General features: G+C 40.0%; 1 protein-coding gene across 1 annotated transcript; it reads right to left on the bottom strand.

Annotated features, from left to right (window-relative positions):
• Positions 1-1,599: 1,599 nt before the first annotated feature.
• On the bottom strand, positions 1,600-19,039 carry slco1e1 (solute carrier organic anion transporter family, member 1E1). The gene is made up of 15 exons (XM_085436768.1): positions 18,919-19,039; positions 13,951-14,085; positions 12,798-12,939; positions 12,545-12,677; positions 12,327-12,457; positions 10,808-10,954; positions 9,815-9,913; positions 8,711-8,944; positions 8,475-8,639; positions 7,268-7,463; positions 7,013-7,178; positions 4,715-4,899; positions 3,773-3,837; positions 3,536-3,653; positions 1,600-3,408 (listed from the first exon to the last, which is right to left on the bottom strand). Exons 2-15 carry the CDS (start codon positions 14,053-14,055, stop codon positions 2,916-2,918), a joined length of 2,379 nt encoding a protein of 792 aa, XP_085292894.1. The 5' UTR covers positions 14,056-14,085; positions 18,919-19,039; the 3' UTR covers positions 1,600-2,915.
• Positions 19,040-20,570: the final 1,531 nt, after the last annotated feature.

Genomic DNA, 20,570 nt, shown 5'->3' with positions numbered 1-20,570 from the left:
CAAGTCCTCAATTTTGCCTAAACTTAAATCTGATTAGGAATTGTTGTTCAAAAGACCAAATGTGACATGAAAGATTCAAGCTTAGGGACAAAACCTACTGAGGATCTGCACCTAAAAATACTTTTATTTTCTCCTGCTGCCCGGAGCTTAACAGCATAGGCTGGTTGTACATTTCACACAACTCTTAACACAGCAACTCTCTCTCACACCTCTCTGGAGTGTTTTTTCTTTTCAACCTTTTCCCACCTGACGCAAAATCAAGCACACAGATTTTTACACTGGTCAAAACAGCAGGTGAAAACAAAGACACATTTAGCAGCTACATTTGTGATCTAGTCTTTTGTACTTCACCTTGATGTTTGAGCCTCACCGTACAGTCTAAAAATACCCCCCATCCCCTAAAACGTATCAATATTCCTGATCTTGTTTGGAATGTTTTTCATCTCATCATGTTTTCAGTTGATAAAAGATCTTGACTGCAGGCATTCCAGTTTAGCATCCAGACTCTTCTACTATGAAGCCATGCTACTGAAACAAATGCAGTATACAATTTCGAATTGGCCTTAGGGTTAAAAATATATTCCTCTAAAACGTTTTCAACATTCATGACACATTTCCACATATTCCTCCTGAATGACAAGTCTGCTTTTCAGTCTGAAGTATTTGGGCTCCATGTTTTCCAAAAAGTATTTCAAGGGTCGGTCTGTCTCAGCACAGAACAGTTTTCCATTTTGCCTCGGTCCATTTTATATGAGCCTTGGTCCACAGACAACAGCAATGTTTCTGGATCATGTTCACTTATGGCTTCTTTTTTGCATGACAGGGCTGCATTTCTGGATGGCACATCAGTGATCATGCCTGTTTTTAATGCAGTGCCACTTGAAGATCACAGGCACCTGATATGTTTTTTCAGGCTTGTCCTAAAGTCCTCACAATTTCATGTTGAGAAAAATTATTCTGAAATTGCTGCACAATCTGGAGATACTCTTTTTTTGTTTTTTGGTTACTGCATAGTGATAAACCTCTGACCTTTTTTACTTTTGAGAAGCTTTGCCTCTCTTACCTGCTTTTATTACAATACAGAATCATGTTACTGAGCTGTTGTCAGGTAAACTAACCCTTTTGGAGACGTGTTGTTGCCACCAAATTCAAAATGACCTAGCATTTTTGTGGTTTATGGAATTTGCAAATCATTGCATTTTGTTTTGATTTCCATTTTAAAATGTCCTAACCTTTTGGAACTGGGATTGTATATAGAAGATGACTTTATATTATCTATAAAAAAGGGAAAGGGAACTGTGGTTCCCTGAGGTTTTTCCCATTTTTCAGGCAAATACTTGCTACTTACCAGCCCAGCTGTAAAAAAAAAAAACCTTGAAAGATCGTGTCACAAACCAGAAATGGAGATGGAGTGCCTTCAAAGTAAACGTTGTGCCTCGGAGCTTTTACTTTGAAGGCAAACTTTCTGAATGTGTTGCTGCCATGCCCAGACGTTTCACAATTTTATTGCATCTCTATGACTGCATTTATAGACAAATGCATTCCATTCAAAGTCTGTACTGTGTATACATGAGATCTGCTTAATGAATGCAAAAATAATTCTAGTCATTCAAACATCCATTTATTTACACAAAAAAACTTTTTTTTCAAGAAGTTGAAGTAATCTATAAAATTTTTCACTCTGGGACCTTGCAAAGCGGTCATGTGATCATATACATACATCAGCACAACTTCATTTTTGTTCCAGAGACTGTTTCTACAAATGTGGAAATGGGACCACTGGTAGCGCTCTTTCTTCACAGGATTAAGCGTGATATAACCAGTGTTGGGTAACATTACTTTTAAAAATAGCATGTAAATTTAAAAGATTACTGGATATAAAAAGTAATCAGTTACATTAAAGCATTACCTAAAAAAAATAAAATTAAAATAAAACCCCTTTTGCATACAGCATGCTGGTTATACGTCCAGAGGGCTTGTAGTCTACTGTACTCATACTTTTGACTGTACTGACTTTACTTCATTGATTAGCATGTTGACAGCATCATCTTCATTTCCACAGAACCAGCGTCAAGCTTGTTAATTTCCCTCGTAGAGCAAGCTTTAGCTGAAGTTTTGGAGAAGCAGAGTGTGGTGGAGCACGACTGCGGGGAGGCGGACACACCTGAGTTGCATTGGGTCATCAAGCCTCCCTGGCATATGAGAGTGAACTGGCTCCTGAATGGTGTTGTTGTTGGTGTATGGGCGGCTGGGAGCTGAGAAGATGCAACCGCGAGAGTGTTCGAACAACAACCGGGAAAGTGTGTGTTAATGAGTGTTATAATGTGGTCCATCATTCATGCCACATACAGTCATCAGTCTCTTTCTCAACTGGCCTTACCACTTACTTTGACTGCAGATTACTTCAAAACATGAAGCACAGCTCCTTAGCAGCTGACAGACAATAAATATAACTGTGGTACACAGTAATTCAAATTCTTCTGCAATGTAAATGTTGTCATATGCACAATCATGCTGGCTGAGCTCTACAACTGGTTACATTCCAGTATGTAGCTGGATGCTAATGAGTTATAAGGAGCCAAAAATATTGTGAAACAACAGGATTTAATTAGGTACTTTTAAATATTTAAAAAGTACCTAATTGAGTTTGTGAACTGAAAAACAACCCCCCCCCCCCAAATTTTTATCTAAGGATTTGTTACTTTGTTACATTTAACACCCAACACTGAATATAATAGTTGCATCCTGCAAAAAAAGGATGGAAAATACTATTAGCATTAACCGTGACATTGTCCTGAAAGTAGTCCCTCTTAACAGGAAAATTATATTTTGACCAAACTTTGGGACGTTCCATCCATTCCAGTTTGATTTTGTGTTGGAGACCACTCTGCTAAACACAGTCTTTATGTGGTCCATCAGTTTAGTTGCTGCCTCTCTTTCTCCAATTTGCTCTTGTCATCAATGTGATCGTCCTGCTTCTCTATTACTTTGTGTCCGATGGATTCTTTACGGACTATCTCTGTGTTTGTGCCATCAGAAGACAGAGGAATAACTTCAGCGCAGGTATCTGTCATGTATTTAGCCTCCTGTGCATTACTTGTAGAGATTACTCCATCATTATGAGGGGGCAGTTCTACTGTGTGGACCTCTCCTCCTTCCTCCAAATCTGTAGCAATCTTTACCCAAATTTTTGTAGCACTGGGTAAGTTGGGAGTTTCAGGACTGGCTCTAATCTCCTCAGTGAGGTTTAATGGCGTCTTTAGTTCAAAATCCTTTGATGCTTTTTGCTCCTGCTTGTCTGTGTCCTTCTCTGGCTTTCGGAACTGGCGTCTGAGAAGGATGATGACAGCAATGAGGAAAAAATAAGAGGAGCCGCTGATACAAGTGATCAAACCCAGGAAAATGATCCTAAAAGTAGAGAACAGAATTGGATTGAGGCAAATCAGCAAAGGTCTTTACAACAATTATAATGCTAGTCAATAATTTTTGGCAAATTTGTTTAAATAGTGTAAACTGGAATTTCTCCGTGTGGTACCTGTACATATCAGAGTTGTAAATACGGCATGCCCCCCTACCGCCACAACTCTTCATAGACCATTTAAGGCAAGTTGAATCAATCAAAGCGCCGAAATACACCGGTGCAGGAATTCCACCTACAGACAGCATTGGCAATGGGGACAAAACTTTTATCCAGAGAAAATAAACCTTTTGGGATTCAAGCAGAGTGACATATATTTATGCTTCACGTCAAAGTGAAAGTACTGAAGCTTACCAAGAGTCCTAGTTACCAAGGTCTGAATACCCAGAGCAAGGGATTTGAGCTCGGGTGTGATGCATCTGCAAGTACAAAACAAAACAAATCAAGAAAATAAGGAGTACATTATAAAAAATAAACTGGTGACAGTAGGCTGACAGGTCTCAATAGCAGCAATGGATAGACGTGAAGTGATACACAGGATGTAGGAACAGACTTTGGCTGGGCTAAATTTTAGTGGAATTATTGGGGAACTATCTTGCAGTTTTTGCTTAATACTGTTATTTAATGCTGGACATTAGTTCTTTAAAAGGTGAAACTATTCCTTTAAACCCTTTTCAGGTGATACTTACGTACGTTCTTTCATTGCATGTGTCACCACCACACCACCAAACTTGTCAAAAAGTAACTTTGTTTATGCTTCCCTTGAGTCAGGGTCACAGCAGCCAATACTTGATTGCATCAAAACAGCAAAGTTTTCTCCTCTCACTGGAATTATCTTGTCTCTGTCTTTCTCTCTGTCCGCCTTTCCATTTTGTTTCTTCTTGCTCTGTGTGTTTTTCTCTTAGTGCCTCCCTCCTGCTCCTTAGCAGCCAGTGGATTGATGTGCCTCCATGTCAAATGATCAATCATCCTGAGTAGTTTATCTAACCAGGTATTTTATCCAGTCTTTGCATGATCGTTCTATCATCTTTTGTGGCAGAAGACAATGTGTCAAAGGTTTAAACCTTCCTGTCTTTGTGCCTCCCAGGTTTTTAACCTCACCAGCCCTCCGCATGCCTGCTCAGTCTCTATTTGGCCCCATTACTTTACGCTTCCAAGTTCCTGCCAGTCTATCTATACTCTCTCCACCTCACTTAGCCGCGTTACGTTATAACTATTTTGAGTCCTTCCATTTCACTGTCTACCACTACTTTAGGCTGCTCATAGACGTGATAGCAACACTAAGTTTTTACAGACCGTATAATGACCATGTAGCCAGGTGTGGCTCCCAGAGCATTGATAAAGGAGCTGAGAACAGATATGGCCATATAGGAAGTGAAGCTTCGGCTGCAGTCCTTGGCATGAGGGCACTGGCCCAGTCTCACTGATGTACTGCTGCCTGCTGGAAAGGAGGTGGACACACAGGTGCAGTTGTGAAAGACCTGGGAAAGAGAGAATATTTACATTTATATATATTTTTATGTCTTTTACATCCAGGCATTTTGGAACTGGATTGTAAAATTATTTCATTTTGCATTTTCTACCCAGGAAAAGTAAGCATTGTTAATCAAACACGTTAAAAGTCCGTAAAATTACACTTTTTAAAGTTTAAAGCAACTGAGATTTGAGTTTCCTGAAGAGACAAGGGACAAAACTGCTCTCCACGTAACATCTGACACTTCACCCAGAGGATTTTATAGTCGAAGAAAGGGTAGGGGATATTTACAAGAGCATAAGAAGAAAAGCACATAACAGCTAATCAATAACATTTACAACAATAGGAAAATACACTGAGAGTACACGCTGAAAAATGCTTTAGTAGCAACAGTGTAACATCATGCCTCCTGGCTAACATCATCTTCCTCAACAGCAACTAGTAGAAACATTGAAGAACAACAATAGTGATGATTTTGTACTGGATTATATCTTTGCAACACAAATAATCTAATCTGTAAGTATTATATATAAGTACTATATGTGATCATGTTTCAGAGAATGCTGCGAAACCTCTGCTAACTTCTCGGAGTAATACTTGAAATTTTGTGAAAACAAAACTGAATATTGAAATGTACTGCAACGCTCAAGCTATATCACAAACACTGACATATGTGCTTTCTATTCATTTATTATACATGCAACAAAATAACACTATATACTGTATGTGTCTGATCAAATTGATACATTTTGGGGTTAATTAAAAGTTGACCCTTTTTTAATGTTAATTGACAAGTGTAAAATAATTAGATGGTAATGAGTGAGCTTTTAAAAGAGAGTGAGTTTTCAGTTTTTAAAATAGTTTTAAAAGACTTTTAAAAATAGTTTTTAAAATGATAAAAAGTGAGAAAAGTGGAGGATTTTTATTATTCTGACTGCTTATCATGGTTACATGGATGGTATTCATTAGACCACCTGTCACAAAAAATAAGAAAACACAAGTATTTTAGAAATCTGTAAATATTATATTGCCGGTTCAAGCCCTGGCTCCAACCGTCTCGGTCGTTGTGTCCTTGGGCAAGACATTTCACCCGTTGCCGAATGGTGGCGCCAGTGTCTGGCAGCCTCGCCTCTGTCAGTGCGCCCCAGGGTAGCTGTGGCTACAACATAGCTTGCCATAACCAGTGTGTGTGAATGACTAAATGTAGTGTAAAGCGCTTTGGGGTCCATAGGGACTAAGTAAAGCGCTATACAAATACAGGCCATTTACCATCTTACAATGCTGTGATTGCAGCCATTCCCCAACTCTCTGTGAATGGTACTCATTGCCTTTGATCAGTGGGTTTTGATGAGGGGTTGTTGATCAATGGTCATGAGAATTTGCATATTAACAATCAAAGAACTGACCTCACAGCCTATTGTTCCCAGTGTACTAGTTTCAGTCAGTGGTGCTGGTTTCAGACATTCTAGCATTAAAAAAATATATTTTTTTTATTGATTGAAGAGCTTTCACATACTGGTGAATTAACCATCACAGTACATTTTAAAGCATTGTAAAAAAAATATTTTATTTCAGAATTTAAGCTATCAAAGCATTTTGATAGCTTAAATTTTCTTAATTTTTTTCAGTGTCGCTAATAAAGGGTGTTCCTTTGAAATGGCCCACAGTACTGCTTATGAACATGTTTTATCAGGTTACAGTGGTTCAACCTCAGCTCAACCCATGTGTCAAAGTGTTGAAGTGTAATTGGGAAAGATACTGAACCCTAAGAACTGCCTTTGATGTGTGTCATCACTGTGTGTGAGTAAAAGTATAAATGTAAATGAAAGGGATACAAAGTGCCGTGAACATGTGGTCTGTGAAGCTCTCTGAGTGGTCAGTAAGAGCAGAAAATGTAAATGCAATCCATTTACCATGGGAGTGCTGTTCAAATGCATTTAAGGATGAGACATATATAAATATCAAGAGTTCATGTTACAAAGTAGCAGTATTTAAAATGTAATGTAACCTCAATACACCGCAATCAAGACATTCTTGACCCAAATATCTTCCAACAAGTGGCTGATACACATGTTTACACTTTACATTATACCTCTGTGCTCTCTTGTAATTGTCCTTACGGTGTTTTTGCCGTGTCCGCTGGAGCTGAGGCAGCCAGCCATGCATGGGGAGATGTAAGTGATGCCGCTATCTGAGCAAACGGGGTCCCACTCCTCTGCTGAACACAAGCAGTCCCTGTTACACTCAGAGAAGAGCATTTCTCTGCTGTACAATACACCTTTTGTCCTGCAAGGGAGTGAAGCAATGGATATTTTGATCTACAGTGGACACAGGAAGAAAGTTGCTAAATCAGTGATATTTGTCTCAACACTGACCCGTTGTACGATACAGTGAGCCCCGCTATGGGTATGTTATCACACTTGGTGCCAAACTGCAGCAGCATGAGGAGATAGGACATAAAGGATGTTGCAAAGGAAAGCTGAGCTCCTGATACCACACTCAGCTTATACCTCTTCATCAGCAGCCCTCCGAGGAAGATCCCTATTGCCACTGCTGGCAGGTTCAGGACACCTGAAGGAAACACAGGGGAATATTGCTTGTATACTTCATACATCATATCACATATACATACTTTATACCAAGCACATTTTCCTTAATGATTATTAATGATTTGTTTGTTAGATGTTAAATATTTGAGTGCATTTTGATCATTTAAACCTTACCTAAAAGTACACACTGCTTATTCACAGAAGGTGAACGTGTTACAACCCGGCTCAAAAGCCCCAATAAATAAGGAGAAGAATACCAGAATTTCAGTGAGAAGAGGTTTTATCTTAAAATGCATAGCAGGTTGGCTAAAATGGCTGGAACCACCAAGGCAAAAACTAGTGAGCCTCTCTCTGAAAGCCTGCTTCAGGTATGCTTTTATCCACACCTGAGTAGGTGTGGCCAATTAGCACCAGCTGAACACACTGAGGAGATTAGGGGCTGCAGAAGGGTGTAACACTGTTGCCAGCAAATTAACAGTATCTAAAAGTCATGCTCTGAAGAAATAGGAAAAAATCGAATAAAAAAAAAAAGATCTGACACAGGACATGAGAGATGCATGTCTCAGAGGAATGTTGGCTGTGAAGAAGCCATCCTGAAGGAAGGGAAATGAGAAAAGGCAGAAGTGTGCAGGGTTGGCGCTGGGTATCTATACACCTACGAGTACAGTTTTCCTTCACAGGCTGTCCTCTCCGAACCTGTTCTGAGTTGATTTATCAAGCTCTGAAACAGTGTGGGATAATTTTGACAGAGAACAGAACAAAAGGCAGCCAAAGGAGAGCTTTGAATGTTTTTAAAGAAGCCTGGAGAACTATTCCTGAAGGGTAGCAAATTAAAAGAAAGTTTCTCTGGGAGTGTTCAGGCTGTGTTGTGTTGGTGGTCATTGCAAATGCTGACCTTCAAGCTTGATAGAGTTGTAAAAACACTATTTTCATGTATGTTTGAACACGTGTCAATAAATTACTGCGCCTATGTTCCACTTTTCTATCAAAAGTTCAATATGAACACATAATTTATTGATTTCAGTATTTTTACCTATGAGGAAGTTTGCCCTGGATGCAGACTGTCCAAACTGTTGCTCCATGTATTTGGCTTTAAAGGTGAGTAGACCGATGAATGCATTGAACTTCAGGATGTTCCCGCAAAGAAGCAGGAAGTAAGCAGGAGTTCCTAACAGACGCCTCAATGATGGAAGGAACCCTGGGCAGGAACATCCACAAAAATCACGTAAGATCCATCAACCTGCACATGCAAACAGACGACGACTCTACCTTTGGCAATTTCAGTCAGCTTGAAGTTTTGGTTGTTGCTTTGCGCATCCTCTGTCTTGTTAAGGATCTCGCAGACTGGAGTTTCATGGTTTTCTTCACTCTCCTGCTTGGGCATCGAACGGGGCAGAAACCAGAAGGGAATGCTGGAGATAAGCAGAAGGCCAGAGGACACAAGAAAACCCATCCACCAAGCACCCACCCAGCGGGAATCTTTAGGAGTGATGGTCACACTTTCTATGTAAAAGAGAAGAATTTTCAAGTTTTCTTCAGGAAGTCTTCAAATAAAGGCTTCGCATAAACAAGTCTCAATCAAAATATCTCTGTTGACAAAAGTGTAGACTGGCTAAAATGTTTTTAACTTGTGAAAGTTTGTTCTTTAACTCTTGTTACCCCCATCCAGCTTCTTGGCCTTACACGGTACATAAACTTGATTTGTTAGACAAAGACAGTTTTGTCATTTTAGCCTCCAGACCAGGGGTGCCCAATCCCGGTCCTCGAGAGCTACCGTCCTGCAGCTTTTAGATGCATCCCTACTCCAACACAGCTGAATCAAATGGTTTGATTACCTCTTCAGCATGCCATCGTGTTTGGCAAAGGCCTGATAACAAGCCATTCATTTGATTCAGCTGTGTTGGAGTAGGGATGCATCTAAAAGCTGCAGGACGGTAGCTCTCGAGGACCGGGATTGGGCACCCCTGCTCCAGACCATCCCATTCAATGTCAACCCAAATAATCATGATGTGATTGAAGTGCAGACTTTAACTTTTAACTTTAATTAAAAAAAAATGTTTGCATTAATTTTACAGTCAATTTGAAATATTTGATTTAATTTATTTAAAATATTTGATTTAAAATCCAATGTGGTAGTGTATAGGCAAAATTGCAGAGAAATGTGTCGTTGCCTAAAAAGATCTAAATGTGTACATTTTCTTTTTGTTTCTAACGCAGACAGGTTTTTATATTCTTTCAGGTAAAATCACTGCTTTGAATTTTGTCAGCTTTTGCCATCTATCGGATACTTTTAAGATGAGCTCTAACCATAATGAGTCGTGTATCATGTAAAAAACAAAAAACAAAACCCAGACACACAAAGAAAAACCTTACCCATATCAACATATCCAATGTCAACATATAGTCTGGCACAATAGGAACCCAAAAGGAAGCCAAACATGGGACCCAGGAGAGTAATGGTCTGGAGACAAGCTGCCAATGACAAAATAGATCAGAAGTCTACGATGTGATATTAAACAATCTAAAGAAGGGTCTCAAACTTAAATGAGCTGTGGGCCACTACTGGCACTGTCATCTCGTTGGAGGGCCACTTTAGTGGTCGAGTAGTACAAAAAAACCCAAGCGAAAACAAGAAAGCACCCACAAATATTTCCAAAAATGTTTTCTTTTGTTTGTTTTTTAAAATTTCCAATATTGTATCACAAGACAAAATTGCAAACATCAACGCAATTTCTTTTTTACCTCACTCTTAACTAACTGAAGCCTTTCATTGACCTACCAAATAAACACGTGGCCAGAATAATTTTGTTCGTATTAAAAAAATAAATAAAAAAGTGCAGACATAAGTGTACGCATCAGTTTTTGACTCTTTCACTAGACTAACACAGCCAATCCCTCCACATGTTTGTAGTCTCTGCTCATATTGCCTTCATATTAGATCATTTTTTGCTTTTTAAAGAACTTATTTTAACATTGCACTTAACAACAAACACATCCTCCCTAATAAAACAACATCAAGGGCCAAACTGCATTATATGTCTTCACGTTGATATAAGGGCCATAAGTAGGGGTGAGGTGGGCCGCAAGTGGTCCCTGAGCGGCAGGTTTGAGACCCCTGATCTAAAGGATAGGGTGTAAAATGAGATATTTCCTTGACCCTCAGTTAAATTTACTGAATACGAGATTAATTGTAGGTTTACCCTGATAAAAATCACACATTAACCAGCATAAAAATGCTGTACATACAGGAATGATGAATGTGTGTATTCTCACATGGCTTATAGGGCATTTAAAGGAATTTATTAATTAATTAACAAATTTTAAGTCAGGTGGAAGACTTTAAAATCCCTTTGAACCCCATATTACCAATATAAAAAGGGGAGTTTTCCGCCTTAGCAAAGTCATCGATGTAGGAGATGCCAAGAGGTGTGACTGGAGTTTCTCCAATCCCCCGCAGAGCATTCCCCAGGAATACGTAGATCCACATGCTGGAACCAGAATCTCTCACACAGGCTGCATAATGACACAAACTAGAAATCTGTGATATTGATTTTGTTACAAAGAGTTCACACACAGTGGCTCGCACAGCATCAAAGTTATACATGGAGCATGCGTACTACAATAAAAAAACACACCAAATATTGCATGGATCCTCTTGATCAGGTTCACCAGTATTTTCCTGGCTCTGAATGAGCTTTACAGACTTAACAGCCTCAGCCTGTTCACGACACACCAGTGTTTTTTCTGGTTCTTTCTCAGTATTTAGTACACAAAAAAATACATTCTTTACTCAGTAAAATATGAAATATTTATAATAGTTAACTCATTCACTGCCAGCCATTGGCAGTGAATGAGTTAAACCCATTGACTCATTCACTGCAATTGACGGCTATAGACGTCAATGGCAGTGAATGAGTTAATAATGAACTATGAAAATATAACACAATATGCCCAATTGATTAAAGCAATGCAAGTAGTGGGAGTGGAGGGGCCAAAAATTCCTCTATACAGGAAAAAGCCCAGTTACATGAAAATGAGAAAGACACAGTTTTACATCTATATCTGCTATATCTGCTTTTTCATTACGGAGACTACGTCAAACAAGACATGAATAAAATCTGCCGATATTCAGTACCATCTTAATAGTGGCTTGTTGTATATCACCACATTGTACGTGACTTCCATTATATTTCTTTCCAAATACGTCTCATCTGAATAGCTGAACAGGATCAATAGATTGCATTTTGTGAGAGCATCACATGGTTTTGTGAGAAGCAGAATTAATTATAGTTTAACAATAGTGAGACTGAAGCAACATTGCAACTAAAGCCCATCTCAGGGACCAAAATTAATGGGAACAAGAGGAGCTCCTAAAAACACTGAAAAACACATGGGCACACAGAGCCAAACTGAATTCATTACCATAAATATTACAAATGTCTGCTTTCTTATTATTCTGCCTCCTTTCAGTCTTTTCTTTTTAAAAGTCGTCTCTCGTTGGCTAGCTCTAGAGTCTGCGTCCGGGCTTATTGTTGCGGACGTGCATGCTGTTGTGTCTTTGTTTATTCCTGGTGACAAAGATGCACCAGGAGAGAGCTGATTGGCCGGTGAGTTGTTAGTAGGTTTAACAAGGTTTCATGTTAAAGTTTCATGTTTTTTTTTGTAAAAGAAAATCTACAATAACCATGAGTTTTAAGCAATAAATAAATAAGTAATAATAACAATAAATAGCTGACATTGCCATGCTATTCTCTCCTATTTACAGGTATTTACTGTACCCGCTGCAGCAGAAAGCAGAAATGCATTTGACTGCACTAAATAGTGAAAGTGAATGTTTTACTATCTTTAATTATATTTAATCCTGGCATGTATTCCACACTCTTACCTTTATTGTCCTCCAACGAAGGCTCTATTTGAATTTCTGGCACGTGATCTAGTGTTTTCAGAGGATCCACACAGGCAGCAATGCTCAGGTTGTCATTCTGAAAGACCTGAATCACCGTGTCATACTTATACCTGCAAAAAACAAACAAAAAGTCCATGTCAATTTCTTCTGTCATCGTTTTTGCTTATAGAAGTTTCTCATTTAAATTTGACCTGTACCGTCCCATGAAGAAATGTGTGAGGCCAGTGAGAAACGCCCCCACAGCCATGAGGAAACAGCCCGCAGCGATGAGTCTGGGTCGGTGCAGCTTAGCCCCAAAATGGCTGACCACAGCTAGAAACAACAAGTTGCCTACACACACACCCCAAAAAAGATTGAAATCAAGTAAGCAAAAAGAATGACTTTTTCTCCACTGTATCACAAAAAAAAAACATCAAAGCGTTTATTTTTAAATGAACTGGTTGATGTTACCCATCTCAAAACTGCCATCTATGAGACCAATGTGTGTGCTGGAGAGGTCAAAGCGCCTCTCTATCTGAGTGATGGAGCTCTTCATGTAGGTTCCTGTCAGGGCTTTGGAGAAATAGGCGAAGGAAAGCGCTACAATAAACAGCTGGAAGACAGAAAACAGAAGACAATATAAAAACTCACATTCTAATAATGCAAAGATGTTCTGGATAAAACTAGGACTATGTGTCTACATACCCAAACGATGTCATAGTGTAATCATGGAAATGATTCTGCCCCCTTTTCTGAGTCTCCACTACCTTCTACTGTGTAATTGTGGTCCTTGTTTAATGTTGCATTACCCCTTTATTCTTAACTTGAACAACAACTTATGTTGTGTTGAATCAGTGCACAAAATCTGGTGTAATGTCTTGACATCACAGTTAACAACAATAAGCTTTTTTAATTTTGACATTCTGTCTCAAAATTAATGGAAAAAAGAAAGGGATGAAAACAGAAATATGATGACTCCAGTGTACTGCTGTAATCAGGCAAAGCGTAGCTCCGGGCAGCTACAGAAGTGTCTGACGAAAGCTCATTTAGAGCAGAAATTTGGCATGCTGAGATTTTCAGTAACAACACAAGATCAGCTCTTGGCTTGATTTTACCTACTTTGGGAAAAACATATCTCTGAAAATGTTGTTCAATCAACTGAAAACAGATGTGCATCTGGCTTTCTGAGCATTTATCCACCTATCATCTATCTTTAGCCTGTGCCGGGTCAAAAGGGGAGGCTGTTAGAGCTCACTCTAGCGAGAGATGCGCACAGGCACGACAGGTTTCCTGCCTAGCGCAGGGCAGACACATGAAGAGAAAAACATTTACAGTTATGGGCAATTTTGTGTCACTGATTCACCAAAACCCGAATGTCTTTAGAGGAAACTACAACAAGTCTAAACAGGCAGCAGTGCCAGCGGGGTAAGAGTTTAAACCCAGAGCCTTCTTGCTGTGAGGAGACAGCGCTAACAACTGCACCACCTACTGCCTTTTACGCTTTTAACTGGCATTTTTATCTGGGCCACTTTACACTGAGTGCATCAACAGAATGAACCGCAGTCCGAGATCAAAAGCAGGATAAAAAAGGTGTCAGAGTGTTGATCACAGATAGCTTTAGTACTTTGAGTTTGGAGAAGCCAGGGCGCTTTCTGGTCTTGTGGTCGACGGGGCTACACAGAACCTCTTCGCTCGTCATGTTGGCTGTGTCCTGTGCTGTGTTTTCCATTTTCCTCTTGGTCTTCCTTTCCTTAGAGCACTAGTTTAATAAAGGAGAAAATATATTTCAGCTGCATTCATCTAATAAAACTTTACTGTGGGTATTTTCGGATTTGCTTATTTAGAAAAGCCAGTGTACATATATTTAGGTTTAAGTTTGTGATCAATGACACTTTAAAAAAGAAGTGTTTGCTATAATTCCTGAAGAGCTATTATACACTTTTGGTAAACTACTTGAATTGAAGCTGAACATCTACACTTTAGTCACATGCAGATTGTTCGCGGTGTTGCAAAAAGGCAAAATTACAAAGAATGCGTCATTGTCCCAGAAAGTGAATTCTGTTGCTCTGTAAGTGTCTTCAGTGGGAGAAATGTTTCATCATTTATGTTTATCCTAGTAAACATAAGTGCATAATTTGCATAAGAAACTGGCACCGCTGACTAACAATGGACTATGAGGCCAGGTTCAGGTTCATTAATATGCAAATTATCTTAACGATTGATCAATGGCCATGAGTACTATTCAGAGAGAGTTTAAGAATGGCTACAAGACCCCCCACTCAAACCAGTGTTCCTTCCTGCCCAGGATGTCATCCTCATCACTTAAAGAGTAGCTACTGGGCGTGACCAGGTTTCAGTGCCCTGGCCTCACAAAGTTACTCTTCAGTGATGTTGTCCTCTAGCCAGTGTGTATTTTCCAGTATAGGTTATCTCACAGCAAATATACTATACTATATTTATAAGATTAGGGAAATATGCAGTCAGCTGAGGCTGAGGACGTCACTGGGATCTGTGACAAAACAATTCTTCCATTGACAGCTTCCTGTGATTTCCTTACCTGGATGATCAAGCATGCATTAAGACATTAAAACATACCATTGTCCAAAAACCTGGTCCTAATAGTATAGATAAATCAGTAAAATGAAGGATGCATATACAAAAAGTTAGAAAAAGGAAATAAGCCATGAGAAAATGATACCAACTGCAAATGATGCAGTTGTAATGAGAAGCTATTCATCTTTACTCAGCCCAAAATCATACCTACCGTATTTTCGCAACTATAAGGCGCACATAAAAGCCTTAGATTTTCTTTAAAAAGTGTGGCGCGCCCTATAGTGCAGTGCGCCCTGTGTGTTGTAAGGAGGACGTAGTAGAGAACACCATGAGAACGCTAAAGGGTGAAGTGTGGGCGTTGCTCGTATATACCGGACAATTGCACATACCTGTATAAAAGGTCAGGTATGTGCATTATGTGGAACATCGTTGTTTTAACAACCCTGAAAATGGCAAAGAGACACGCTTATGAAGCACAGTTTAAACTGAAGGCCATCAGCTATGCGGAGGAACATGGAAATCGAGCAGCCGCGAGAGAATTTAAGATTAACGAATCGATGGTTCGCAAGTGGAGGAAGCTGGAAAACAAGCTCCGACGGGTCAAGAAGACGCAGCTGAGTTTCCGCGGACATAAGGCGAGGTGGCCCGAGTTGGAGGAAAGACTCGAGCGGTGGATCATCGAGCAAAGAACGAGCGGGAGAAGCGTTTCGACGGTCACCATTCGACTAAAAGCGGTTTCGCTAGCAGAAGAAATGGAAATTGAACATTTCCGAGGAGGTCCGTCTTGGTGCTTTCGGTTCATGAAACGGTGCCATTTTTCCATCCGGACCAGGACTACGGTAGCGCAGCAACTTCCAGCGGATTATACCGGTAATGAAAAGCTGGCCATCTTCCGCTCCTACTGCAGCAAACACATCGCCGACAAACACATCCAGCCCAGCCACATCACTAACATGGACGAGGTGCCGCTCACTTTTGACATCCCGGTGAGTCACACTGTGGAGAAGAAGGGGACCAGCACGGTAGCGATACGCACAACGGGGCACGAAAAGTCTTCTTTCACTGTTGTGCTTGGCTGCCATGCTAATGGACAGAAACTGCCGCCTATGGTGATTTTTAAGAGAAAGACTTTGCCTAAAGAGAAGTTTCCAGCAGGAATCATCATTAAGGCAAATGAAAAGGGCTGGATGGATGAGGAAATGATGAAAGAGTGGCTGAGGGAGGTGTATGTAAGGAGACCAGGTGGTTTTTTCCACGCATCACCATCGCTGTTGATCTGTGACTCTATGTGTGCCCATCTCACAGCCAATGTGAAAAAACTAGTGAAACAAATGAACTGTGAGCTTGCTGTCATTCCGGGAGGCCTGACAAAGGAACTCCAGCCGCTGGACATCGGTGTGAACCGCCCGTTCAAAGTAAGGCTGCGAGCGGCCTGGGAGCGATGGATGACCGATGGGGACCACAGTTTCACTAAGAGTGGAAGGCAGCGCCGGGCGAGTTACGCCACAATTTGCGAATGGATTGTAGATGCTTGGGCTAACATGTCTGCTGGCACTGTTGTTCGAGCTTTCGCAAAAGCCGGCATCATTTCCGAGGAGCCGCACGGCACGGAAAGTGACTCTGACAGTGAAGAAAGTGAACCTGGAATGTTTGATGGAGATTTAGCGCAGCTGTTCAATTCAGACACAGAGGATGAGGACTTCGATGGGTTTGATTGATGACAATTACCGGTAATAAAAATGTGAGTACCAAACTCAGTTTTGCTCCTGCTTCATTTTTAAATACGCATACCTATAATCAGGTGCGCCGTGTGTGTGTGTGTGTGTTAAATACAGTAATGGCACACATAACTGAGACTGCGCCTTTTAGTACGGTGCGTCTTATGGTCGTGAAAATACGGGTATGTGCAAAACCTGAGTAAGACCATTGTTCAGAACACTGAAGTTTCTGTATAACAGTCAGGTAAAAAAGAAAGGAGTCTGTGAGAAGCTAAGTACTTATTGTAAGCAGCGAGGTGCTGTTAATCAAATACACTTGATTAACTGATCACCACTGAGTCTGAGCACCTCTATAAAAAACACAAGCTTTACGTTGCCATTTGTGTTTATACGCATTCAAGTGTGTGTTAACACCATGTCACAATCTTCCCAGGAGTGTACAATCTAGAAAAATGAATCCCAGGGTCAGACCATGTAATGCTTAGAACTGTAAACAACCTGAAAACTACATCTCAGACTCTACAGACCTCAGTGAGCAAGTTAAATGTTAAAGTTCATGACAGTGCATTGAGATAAAACTGAACAAGTATTCATTGTTGCCAAGAGAAAGCCTCCTCTCTAAAATACCATGACTCGGCTTTGGTTTGCAGTGTTGCACCTAAACTAAGACCAGAAAAGTGGACCACATCAGTCCAGCTCTGAGGTCTTTACACTGGCTGCCTGTCCGTCAGAGGATAGACTTTAAAGTTCTGATGCTGGTCTATAAAGCTCTGAATGGTTTAGGACCAAAATACATCAGTGACCTCCTGACCAAGTATGACCCTTCCAGATCCCTCAGGTCATCTGGATCCGTTTTTTTTTTCAGTTCCCAGAGTCAGAACCAGACACGGAGAAGCTGCATTCAGCTTTTATGCTCCTTACATCTGGAACAAACTCCCAGGAAGCCTCAGATCAGCTGAAACACTCAGTTTATTTAAATCCAGGTTGAAGACTCACCTGTTCTCAGCTGCATTTGAATAAAGCACCAAATCCACACTTTAAGCTTAAATTTCAAAACTTACATTTTAACTACTGATTTTATCTACTGTTCTGATTTTATCTACTGTTCTGATTTTATCTACTGTTTTTAATCAATTTTAAATCATGCTTTTTATTGTTTTTGTTTTTAATGTCTCTGTAAAGCACTTTGAATCACCTTGTTGTTGAATTGTGCTATATAAATAAACTTGCCTTGCCTTGCCTAAAAAATCCCAAGATTTCTTGGACAATATCCTTTGGGCAGACAAGAACAAAGTGCTTTTGGTCACAATGAACAGCGGCACATTTGGTGAAAAGACAAATACAGTACAGCAGCACACACAGACCTCAAACCTACCAAGCACAGTGGTGGAGCGCTGATAATTTGAGCTTGTTTTATAGCCACAGGACCTGGCCCCCTTGCAGTCAGCTTTAGTCAGCCATGAACTCCTCTGCACACCAAAGTATTCCAGAGCCAAATGTGAGACTGTCTGTCCGATTGTTAAAGCTTAGCTGAAACTTGATAACACAATGCAATACAATCTCACGCACAGCAACAAACTTCCAACAGGGTACTCGAAAAAGAAAGCGTTGCAATGATCCAGTCAAATTCCTTTGGAATGTGGGACCTGAGCTGTGCATAAACAAATGAACTCAATGAACTGAAGCAAAGTTGTAATTTTTCCACGACGATCATGATGATGTGAGAGATTAATAAAGGCATACAGAAAACCATTAATCCAAGTTATTGCTGCTAAAATTGGCTCTATAAGCTACTGAATCGTGGTTTTTTTTTCTTATTCACATGACTCTATAAACAATTCTAAACACTTTTTACAGTGCAAAGTCAATCCTTTTGGTTCCAATGCACAAGTCTGTTTTCAGTGATGGAAAGGAGGTGAAATCTAAAAGCAGATGGTACCTGTATAAAATCCACAGTCCTCTCAGGTCTATAAATGTCAGGTGCTCCAGCCAAAGCCCATATCAGGAAGAAAAACTCTCCAGTGACAACTTTGGCAGCACTGATCTGTTAGAAAAACTGTGGGGGTGAAAATCTGACAGAAAAGTCCGTATGTTTTTGTCTCATAACTCCATAAATCCTTTTCAAGTTCAGACTTGTTAATACTCCCACTCAAAGTGCGGCTTAACCTTACTGTCTAAGTCGTTCTTGACCTACAAGCTCACCTTATCCTTGGTGGAAGGAATTTGAAGAAATTTAGATGTATTATTTTTAGTAATAGCAAGAGGAATCGTTAGTAAAATCACAACTGCAAAAGAAGCACTTGGGAAGTTTGATGAAATACCTAGTGCATCGTCAGGTGAAAGGGACTATGGTCTCCCCCTTCTTCTTCCTCTTTTGCTCCTCTTTAAGCAGCCATATATTGCTCTTCCTACTGAGAGCAGACAGATCTGTTCTCCCTGAGCTCCTATTCTCCCGTCTGAGGGCAAAGCTTTTGCTTGGTACAAGCAGACAAAAGGCCTCACACATTTTTATTCCAAACACATGCCAGCTAGTCCTTCCAGTGGGTGGTTGGATTTAGTGGGGGTTAAAGGGGTAAGGAGGAGGTGTGGGGGCGAAGATTAATAACTTCAAACCAGTCCCTAAGGATTTTTATTTTTCCTCACAAGGTAAAACATCAGGTGCATGGTGACGAATTATACGGGATTAAAAGTCTGCTTAAAAAGTATGTCTGTGTAAAAGGGAACTGTCAGCGTGGTGAATGTTCAAGCAGCATTTCACGCACCAAATGATACCAGATGAGTTGGATGGATTTGATGATGACCTCAAATGTGGAACAATATGTCTGTGTATTAACCTTTGCCCGAGAATGTGCTATTAGTCCAGTGACCGCAGGAGGGGTCCTGGCAGCCAAGCAGCAGGTCACACAATCAGCTTTGTCCCTGCAAACATTCCAGGGATTATGATTAGCGCCTTCACATTCCTGCACAGCAACAGCGAGGGACACATTTACTAATTACCAGAAATTATACTTGTCTCCAGAAAAGTACAGTTGACTTGAATACTTTACACGTCTTCTGCTACTATATTTAATTTAATTACAAGTGCATTCAGACAGGGATGCTGGCCATAACTGCAGCACTCCGTTTTAGACTAACAGCAGCTGTACTGCCTGGAAAAAAGATGATTTTTTTAAAGATTCAATTTGTTAATGTTATTCTTTCAATTTTGCTTAAAAATCTGATCTTTGGTTTGTGTAACTAGAAGTTGTGAGAGCACTGAAGTTGCATATTTTTTCCGTGGATATTTTCTTGTGTAGAGCACAGCCTGCAGGTGAAATAAGATAACACTTAATGCTACTAAGCATGTCATGGGATTCAGTTAACTGTTTTACCATGATGATTAAAAGTGTAACATAAAAAAGCTAACATCTTAAATTTTATCTAGACCAAACTAAAGCAGGTCAAATAGTCATTTTAGCAATAAAGGTGATTAGAAGTAATAACATAAGGGAGGTTATAACATTTATAACACTTTAAGTTCAAACATAGTCTCTAGGCCAATAAGAGAAAGGGGAGCAGTATTTAGCAAGTGGAAATTAAACACAGGATAGTCAATGTTTGTTTAAAAAAGCTTATGTAATTTTAAAAAGCCAGGTTACGTAATCCAAACCTTCAACTTTAAACTAGGCAACGTGATGAAAATGCAAAAAAAGAAACAAGAAAACAGTGACAGTAAGTACCAGAAAAACACTGAAATGACTGAAAAAAGATGTACCCTAACACTGCAAAAGCACAACATTTCTTTTTATTTCAGGAGAATCATTCTGAATCAATGTTCTCAAACGGCGGAACTGTGGAACTGTTACGTTTTTGTAACTGTTACGTAACAGTGGAACTGTGGAACAGTGGAACTGTTACATTTTTATACAAAAGGCAGCCAACATAAAAAGAAGAGCTTTGAATGTCCTTTCACAAACCTGGAGAACCCTTCTTG

The sequence above is a fragment of the Copadichromis virginalis genome, linkage group LG17, assembly GCF_057382275.1.
Source record: "Copadichromis virginalis isolate Kocher_CV1m ecotype Utaka linkage group LG17, C_Virginalis_male_GT1.1, whole genome shotgun sequence".
Lineage (NCBI taxonomy): Eukaryota > Metazoa > Chordata > Actinopteri > Cichliformes > Cichlidae > Copadichromis > Copadichromis virginalis.
Note: the sequence above shows the minus strand (reverse complement) of the source record. Positions and strands in the feature narration are given on the sequence as shown.